At 37.7% G+C, this 9,772-nt stretch overlaps 1 protein-coding gene across 1 annotated transcript in view; it reads right to left on the reverse strand.

Moving 5' to 3' along the window:
- The window catches only part of MEIKIN (meiotic kinetochore factor), a 98,397-nt gene extending 88,811 nt beyond the window's left edge, over nt 1-9,586 (reverse strand). The window contains exons 1-4 of the mRNA XM_077768917.1: nt 9,390-9,586; nt 9,153-9,240; nt 8,702-8,789; nt 6,793-6,853 (exon numbers count right to left, since the gene is read on the reverse strand). Of these exons, the coding sequence (XP_077625043.1) occupies nt 6,793-6,853; nt 8,702-8,789; nt 9,153-9,240; nt 9,390-9,522 (370 nt within the window). The 5' untranslated portion in view covers nt 9,523-9,586. The remainder of the gene's footprint in view (nt 1-6,792; nt 6,854-8,701; nt 8,790-9,152; nt 9,241-9,389) is intronic.
- Between the last annotated feature and the right edge of the window lie 186 nt (nt 9,587-9,772).

Raw genomic sequence — 9,772 nt, forward strand, 5'->3', positions numbered from 1 at the left:
TCTTTGTTTCAAGCCTCTCCATAATTCCCTATCCTTCAGAGACTGTTTTCAACTCTTTTAGCTGTTTCTTCTAATAACCCCTTTATATTTCTAAATTAAAATGTATTCAACAATTCTATTATTATGACTGCTCAAATATATTTATACCCAAGCCATGAGCTATGAGCTATGAGCTATATTCATCATCTTTTTGCTACAAGTTGGGTTTTTTTTGAGTTATTGATTATCCATTTTTAAAATTAGATTTCTAAGTACCTATCATTTTCTGGCAGAAGTACAAATTTCTTCTCAATACTTTAAAAATTCCAGGTTATCTATCAGTTCTGTTTTTAAAAATTTTTTTTCCTTCCTGCCTCTCTTTATTCTCTTATTCTCTTCTCTTTTCCTTTTTTTTTCCCCCCGTTTTTAAAGAAGTATTGCTCTTGGAGATCTCAATATGCTTGCTTAAATTTCGGACTTCTTGTCTGCTAGAAGTGCCTTCGTGGAATTCTCCTTTATCCTTATCCTAAGGACTTCTTGCACATATTGCTTGTATTAGAACCTTTGATTCCTGGATCCCTTGATTTCTTCTCTATTGATTTATTCTCTAGTGTTGTTGGAGTACCTCCTTTATTTCATGAGAAAAGGTGCATGGATATATCTGTATAAAATTTCTTTATACTATCATCACATTTGAGTGATTGTTGGGCTGGGTACAGAATTCTAGACTACTGCATTAAAATGACTGATTCCATTTTTTGATGTTTGACAAATTTAAACCTCACTGCTGTCTCTTCCCCTTCCTCCATACATCTGGGAAAGCTAATAAAAAGCCCCAATTTTCATCTTTTAGCAATGGATACAAGTTAAAACCATGTCCAGGAAACCTCATCCTGGCCCCACTTAAACCTCTTCACCCAATTTCTTTTCCCTGCTTTCTCAAACCATTGTCAGTCCTGCTCAGGAGACACTTTTCTCTCTACAAAGCCTCGTTGAATGAGTGATAAACCTTTCCCAAGCCTCTTGGTATGTTGTGACATCATCAGTCTTGAAATCTGAACGAAATTTTGTCCGGGGATCCATTTCACCTCAGCAAAATCTGTTCCCTTCAGAATTTTAAATGCATTTTCCCACCATGTTCTAGCTTCTGGAGTTGCTCTTGAGAAACTCAATGCCATGCATATTCTTCATTACTTATTTGCAATCAACAATTTTTCCTCTGGAAGACTGAAGGATTTCTCTCTTTATCCTGAAGATCTTTAAGTTATATCATGTTATGCCTGGGTCTTTTTTTCATTCATTGTCATGGGCAGTTGGTGGGCTCTTTCATCAGATACACTCATGATCATTTAAAAAATTTTTTTTAATTCTTTATTTATTTTTGAGAGAGAGAGAGAGAGAGAGAGAGAGAGAGAGAGAGAGACCAAGCAGGTGAGGAACAGAGAGGGCAACAAAGAATCTGAAGCAGGCTGCAGGCTCTGAGCTATCAGCCCAGAGTCCAGCGCTGGGCTGGAACTCACAAACTGCAGGTTCATGACCCGAGCTTAAGTCAGACGCTTAACAGACTGAGCCACCCTGGTCCAACCATTTTTAATTCTAGAAAATTTTCTAGCTCTATGTGTTTAATAATTTCCTTTCTGGGGATCCCTGGTTGGTTCAGTTGGTTAAGCATCTCACTCTTGATTTCAGCCCCAGTCATACATGATCTTGCAGTTAGCTGATATGAACCTCAAGTCAGGCTCCACACTGACAGTGCAGAGCCTGTTTGGGATTCTCTCTCCCTTCCCTCTGTTCTTTCCCAAACTGTGCTCTCTCTTTCTCAATCTCTCTCTCAAAATAAAAAATAACCTTTGAAAAAAATTTCCTTTCTGTTTATAATGCCTAGAATTAAATTAAATTATAAATGCCTGTTATAATGCCTATTTTTCAGATGTTAGAATGTCTGAACTCATCTTCTAATTATTTTTCTTTTTAAAAAAGCAGGTTTATTGCAATACAATTCATATTCCACAAATTCAAACTTTTAAAGTATACAATTCAGTGATTTTTAGTATATTCACAGAATTGCATTACCAGTGCCATTATTTTTATCTTTTATCTTCTAATGTTTGTTCAATTTTTGGAATATTTCCTTAAATTCATCATTCTATCCTTCACAGAATGTTCTGTTCCTGATTTCATATTTTTAAAATATACTTTTTGTTCTCTAAATGCTCCTTTTCCTAATAGCCCTCACTTGTTTCATAGATACATATTTTCATTATTCTCAGGATTACTATTACTTCATTATCCTGAAGATAATAAAAACATAGCTTTTAAAAGGTTTCTTTTCCTTGCATTGTCTGTGTCCTTCAAGCTTCATTTCATTTGGTTATCATTTATTTCAAATGTTTTATTTAATTAAATGACCTATAATTCTTTAATGTTCAAGAATAAGGCATTAAAATAGCAATGGAACCTCTGGATTTGTGATTGGGGTTTAGGAAGTAGTGGACTTGACTGAAGGGTATTTATATAGGGACCAGGTCATTACTTCCAGAATATAGGTCTTCTTCTGGGCAGAGAAGTTTCCAAGGATGACTCCTCCTGTCTCCTAGTTTGGGAGTATTTTCTTGAGTGGTGTAAGGTAGGAGAGAAGTCTGGAAGTTTCACCACTATGTATACAAATTTACTTAATTCCCACCCCTCTTCCCCATGCTGCTACTAGTTTTCTTTTCTTTTCTTTTTCTTTTTTTCCCCTCCTAGTTTTCAATATAGCATCACTGAGTCCAGATCCTCTGCTTCAATGTTTCTGGACTGCCACAGTGGGAAAAAGAGTAGTTGTCTGAACATACAGTGATGGGGAAGGGATCAAATCATCTAACCACTACATTTAAAGATTTCCAAACCCCCTCCTATTTTCAACACTATATATATTCATTTCTTCAGGAATATGTGATGCTTCTAATTCTTGAAACTATAGCCTGAATCAGTTTGATTCTTGGTTTGTCTTTACTCTAGGCATCTATCTTTCAGCTTTTTCCCCCCTTCTCTCTCTCTCTCTCCCTTTGGTCTGTTACGCCAACTGTAACTTATTCATCTACATTCTAGTTTCCAAAATTTTGTTGATTACCTCTTGTTAGCTGAAGTCTCTTCTCTTTATCTGTGGCTTCAAACCCTTTTTATGCCTTAATTGAAAATTTAGTGAAGTTTCAGAAGGGAGAAGTAGATGTTTATGTTCAATCTTCCACATTAAATATGAAGTCCTGAACTAATTTTGAGCATGTTGTAAAATTAGTATATTCGAAGATAGAATTAAAAGTTAATTATATATTAAATAGAATTTTGTAGGCTGCTCAAAACCTAGCCATCTACATTTTATTACAGGAAGAAGTATTCTAGGTTTCAAATATCAATCAACAAACGAAATCTTAGAATACAATCAGCTTGAGCACTATCAACAATAGTCAATCTGTTCTTCTCTTCCTGACAGTCAGCATTGTTAGACATGTGGCTGCTTAAAGTATTGAAAATTGTCTAGAATATTAAAAGCTTTGTATATTATCTGGAAAAATTAAACCCTAAAATTTAAAAAAACAACAACAGTCAAGCGCTATCAACAATAGTCAACATATGGAAAGAGCACAAATGTCCATCAATGGATGAATGGATAAAGAAGATGTGGTATATATACAACAGAATACTACTCAGTGATAAAAAAAGAATGAAATCTTGCCATTTGCAACAACACGTGTGGAACTGCAGTGTATTGTGCTAAGTGAAATAAGTCAGTTAGAGAAAGACAAACAGCATATGATTTCGCTCATATGTGGAATTTAAGAAACACGACAGATGAACATAGGGGAAGGGAGGGAAAAATAATATAAAAACAGAGACAGGCAAACCATAAGACACTCTTAAATACAGAGAACAAACTGAGGGTTGTTAGAGGGGAGGAGTTTGGGTGAATGGGCTAAATGGGTGATGGGTGTTAAGGAGGGCACTTGTTGGGATAAGCGCTGAGTATTCTACATAAGTGACCAATCACTGAGTTCTGCATCTTATACAACCAGCCTGTAAATTAGACGCCATCTATTTTCTATTTCCTTATATCTTTCACATATCAACTTTATAAGTCTAGTAACTAGTATTTAAACTACAATTTTAGAAAATAATAATTATAATTAGTTTATTTTCTCTAAACAGAGTATAAAACTCATTCAACAAGCATTTGAAATTATATTATCTCCCAAACATTGGACAGGAACATAAAAGGTAGTGCTTATTCTCAATGGCTTTAGATCCAAGAATGACAAAAGTAATTATAATGTTGTTTTAAGTCCCGACAGAGTATATAAAAAGTGCTACAGAACTTCTAAGAAAGAATAACTCATGTACAAAGAGAGAAGAGGGGTCAGGAGAGGCTTCCCACTAGAGACAGTACTGGAGTTTTTTTTTTTTTCCTTGAAGAACAAGTAGAAATTAACCAGGCAAAGAAAAGAGAAGGGAAGGAGAAGCATTTGTTGAGCACCTTCCTTGTTCTTTTGCACTTATATTCTAGGAAATGTTTATTCTATTTTCTAGCTAGTTAATTTGATTTTGAGCTGAATTCATTTCAATATTAGGCTCATTTACTGAGTTTTTAAATTTGATATTTTTAGTTTCCAGGGACCGTTAATTTTTTAAAATAGGACTGTTATCCAATGGCCTCTTGTCTTCAACAAGATATTCAGTTTTTCTCCAGTTATTCAAGTATTAGTTATTCTCTTGCTCGATTAGTTGCCTCTCTTCCATGTCACTGGTTTTATTCAAACGTTTGAGTGCTCCTAGTTATCTGTTCATATCTCTGTTTGAAAATATTTATTTTTAGAGCAGTGTGTATAAATTCTGCAACAGCAGCCTACTTCTGGAAATTTCTTAGAAGAGTAATGAGACATGCTGAGAACCTCTGTTCTGCATGGTGGTACCCTCCTGCATTTTCGGGTATTGTAGGTAAATGGGGCACTGTTCTAATTGCCTGGTTAGTGTACACACTAGAAGGCTCCTTTATCAGAATTCCCACTTCAGAGAGCCATATTACATCTTTATCCTGGGGTTAACAAGCATAATCTATCTCTTTTACATTTTTCTACCGCTGCTATCCTTGTGGTAATCTGGAGTTACTTCAGACTGCCTTCTGCTTCTCATCCCAGCCCCAACATTGACACTTAGGAACCAAACCCTTAGTGCACTTTGCTTAGGAGTAGTTCTCAGGGTTTATCCTGGCAGCATGCATTGGCAGCTGCCAATGTTTCCAATATAAGCAAAGGATGAGGAAGAAGAACCAGGTCACATAGTGGCAAAATGCTGTGCTTAATCCCTCACCTTGACAATTCCTTCAGGGTCCTTTTTATTATAGGTGTTGTGTTTGTTTTTTGTTTTTTTCATTTATTGACCAACTGTTTCAAATGTCTCTAGAGCTATTCTTATGTCTGCAGTGGTTTTTCTCTGCTCTTCAAATATTCTCAAATATTCAGCAATCTGATCTCATCTGCTTTTAAGAATTCCTCAGCATTTCTGGTGTGCTGATGGCATCCTTCCTTCTCTTCAAAAATAACTTCAATTACACCAATATGTAAATGGCTCATAAATTTCTATCAGCAGCTCTCCATATCCAACTGCCTATTTGGCATTCTACTTAGTCATCTTAAAAGCACCCATAACCTAATTTATTAAAAACATAATTTATGGGGGCGCCTGGGTGGCTTAGTCAGTTAAGCGTCCAACTTTCGCTTAGGTCATGATCTCGCGGTTCGTGGGTTCGGGCCCCGCGTCGGGCTCTGTGCTGACTGCCAGCTCGGAGCCTGGAGCCTGTTTCAGTCTGTGACTCCCTCTCTCTCTGACCCTCCCCTGTCTCTCTGACCCTCACGCTGTCTCTCTCTCTCTCTCCTAGAAATAAATAAAACATTAAAAAAAAAACATAATTTATGATCTTCCCCTCAAACAAGATTTTTTTTAGTAAATGCCACCACCTTATATCCAGTTATGCAAGCCAGAAACAGGTGTCATCTTTGATACTTCCATATTCTTCATTTGCCAAATTCTGTCAGTTTCATTTCCTAAAATAGTCATGAGCTATGCTCACTTCTTTCTATTTTCAATGTCATCCTTTAGTACAAAGTGCCATCATCTCTCCCCTAAACTACCGTAATAACCTCCCATCCAGTCTATTTGCATCCATTCATGCTTCTTTCCACACTGTAGCCAAGGTGATCATATATTTTCCTAAGTAAAAGACTTCAGTGGCTTCCTGCTGCTCCAAATATAAACACCAGTATCTTTGACATGGTCTATAAGGCTCAGCAAGGCCTCTGTCTGTTTAACCTTGTCTTAACCTTGTCTTAATATTGCATTTCCCCCTCCTCTCTGAATGACAGCCACACTGGCCTTCTTTCATTTCATTGAACACATAAGGCTTAATCGCATGTTACAGCCTTTGCACATGCTATTCCCTCTGCCTGGGTGACTCTTAACACACCTCTTTGCATAGCTAATTTCTCCTTTTCTTCCAAACTCAATTCAATTGCTTTTCCTTCCTAGAAGCTTTTCCTAATCTCTCCAGCTAAACTCAATTTGTTACATTCAAGTGGATCTCTTATGTTGCATTTATCACAATTTTAATTTACTGGTGTGTACTTGAAAGCTATGAGGATGAGGTTCATTGCACAGACAGAAGGACTTGGACTAGGAGAAAGATATGTCTTCCACTAAGACGGGAAGATGAAGCAAAAATACAAATGGATGCTTATGTTTGTAAGAAAGAAAGCTGAGGGAATTCATATCTGGCAGTCTTACCTGATACTAGCTCACTACTCGATGAACTACTTTCAACCTGGAGGTCATCAGTCACTGACTCCTAGGTGAAATAAGAATTAAAGATATAGCACAAATTATAAGACTAAATATTTTTATATTTTAGTATTCTATCACATTGATCTGGTTACTTTCAAAATGAAAAACTGAAGTTTGTGTATCAGTTTCATACGTATAATAGACTCTTTCGGCTTAATGATCATAGATGTAATCTGATATTTAATATTAAATCTAAAATTTAATATTAAAATGTAATAATGTGGACATGTCTATAGAGTCAGCAATATACTAGTCAACTAACTACTATGGGATAAACCAGCATCTAGAAGATGAGTATTTTTCTGATCCCCTAGGTTGGAAATAGGAAGGCAAAATAAAAATACTGGTAAGTCTAAAATATCAGAAATACAATTAAAGACAAACAAATATAAAAATATGTCATATATGTGTATAAAAGTATAGCTATCTTCAACATATAACGAATAAGCATTTCACAAAAAAAAAGACACACAAATAGACAATAAAACAAGAAAAAAGTATCAATTTTAGTAATATTCAGAGAAATGGAAAATCAGATAACATGCTACTTTTCATCTATCAAATATATGTATTTTTTAAGTATCAGATGCCAATTGCCAACATGAATTAAAAATGTTAAACATGATCCAACTCTTAACCCACTGCAAAATTTTTTATCTTAGAGTAATAATTTGAGTGTACACAAAAAACTTCTGTGGTAGAATGTCCACTGATATCTAACTGGCAAAACCTTGGAAACAATCTCCATCCTCCAACCACAGGAAAAAGGTCATATAAATTACAGTGTATCTATCTATGAGACAAAGCACTATGCAGACACTAAAAATCATATTTTTAGAGGCCACTTAATGTTAGAGGAATATACAATCACATAACAACTTGTAAATTTTTAAAAAGCAGATAAAAAGAAATGTAGAAAAATATATAAAAAGTAGGAGAAACTTTTTAAACACTTTTTTTTTGCATAGTCTGAATCATCTACAAAGAACACTTAACAGTGTTAAAATCTGGGGTAAAAGCTTTTTTAAAAATGCCTTTGTTGAAACTGGCCACCCCCAAAACACATGTTTTAGAGATATATGTAAGCTAAAGCAGTGGAACATAACTATTTAATGCTAATGGTAGATGAGTCACAAGCAATTTTTAAAATCTGAGTTTCTCCAAACTACTGTTATATATCTTTAAAATACTGTACAGAATCCATATTAAGTACAGTAGATCAAGAAATTATATAGGGGCGCCTGTGTGGCTCAGTCGGTTAAGCTTCGGACTTCAGCTCAGGTCAGGATCTCACGTTTGGTGGGTTCGAGCCCGCATCCGGCTCTGTGCTGACAGCTAGCTCAGAGCTTGGAGCCTGTCTTTCTATTTTGTGTCTCCCTCTCTCTCTCTCTGACCCTCCCCTGCTCACGCAGTCTCCATCTCTCTCTCAAAAATAAATACAAACATTTTTAAAAATTATATAATATACTAATGGTAACGAACACTGTTTCTAGTCATTAATGGAAAGTTAAATGAGAAAACATGAAAATGGCTTTAAAATGCCTTAAGTGCTCCTAAACATAGGGGAGTTACTATGAAAAACTCACATACACCTGTTTCATAGAAAAGTAGTCAGTAATGGGCATTTCTCAAATTTTTGTCAAAGGAAATTAAAAACAAAAAATATGGCTATGAATCCACCAGAATCAGAAATTCAAGGCCCTGTCTAAAAACACCAACCTTTATAAAAATGCTAGGAAGCTATGTATTCTCTATTGAACAAAGACCATACTACATTTTAATCTGCAGGCACGTGAGTTACCACCGTCACTGTTGTAAGTATATCCAAGGTCCATGAAAGAAATATGCATACACTCAATGGAGCAATCTTCTCATCCCGCGGCTCCTCACTTGGGCTATTTTCTCTCAGGCTCTTCTGTCCTGTAACTCTTAACTGAGTGCTAACAAACAAACAACGCAATTAGTTTGCACGGTCTGGACTTGGCTCTCCACGTCCCTGTTCATACCGTTCAGAATTTGAAAGGCTATGTGGGGACATCCTTAAGAAAAAGATCCCATGGGTTAATTGCACCAATATCCAACTGATGCTATGAATGCTTTCCTGAAGATCGGAGCTCGCTTGCTTTTAGGTAACTTGGCAAAACTGCTCCTTAAAAAATTCTGGGTCTATGCTGTGGGAGGAGCGAAATCACAATATTCCACCTATTTTCTTCGCTGACTCTCAGAACGAGGCTGGCTATTGGCAGCAAATGGGGACGAAAATTTTGAGGGGGGCAGAGGCACGGGCACTAGTGGCTACGCACCTCCTCGGCCTATAGCGGCTAACTCCCTGCCCACTCCACTCGACTTTCTCAGAGATCTTCGGCAAACAGTGCGCGTCTCCTTCCAGGCCTAAGAGAGGGCGGCATATTTCAGGGCAAGGCCCTGGAGGCCCGCTTGCCAGCCTCGAGTGTCCCTCGGGCGGCCGAGGCCTAGCCACCCCCGCCCTTCGCGTTTCCCACCCCGAGCGCCCCTCCATAGGCTTGCCCGCCCGGGCTTACAGTGGGCAGACGGCCTTCTGTCTGGACCCGGAGGGGCCTCCGCCTTCACCGTGGGGCCAAGCTCTGGCGTCGGGGTTAGGTTGAGCCTCTGGCCAGCCCGCTTCTTGCGGGTATAGACCCGTAGCGACCACATTGCCACTCCACCCCACAAGGCCTTGGGGGTCTCTTGGCCCTCAACAGGCTGTCTCGTCGCCTTCCTGAGGAAACAAGCTAGTGTCTGAGTGCGTTAGCGTCCGCCCAGAAGCTGACGGCGGAACAGCATGACACGAGCTGGACGAGGAAAAGCCGACAGCTCCAACTCCTACACTGGACTGACTGGAGCTGCCCTCCTCGCTCCTGCCTTCTTTTTTTTTTTTTTTTTTTAAATCTCTTCCAAACCTGGC

This window comes from Crocuta crocuta, unplaced genomic scaffold (assembly GCF_008692635.1).
Source record: "Crocuta crocuta isolate KB4526 unplaced genomic scaffold, BGI_CrCroc_1.0 scaffold64, whole genome shotgun sequence".
Taxonomy (NCBI): domain Eukaryota; kingdom Metazoa; phylum Chordata; class Mammalia; order Carnivora; family Hyaenidae; genus Crocuta; species Crocuta crocuta.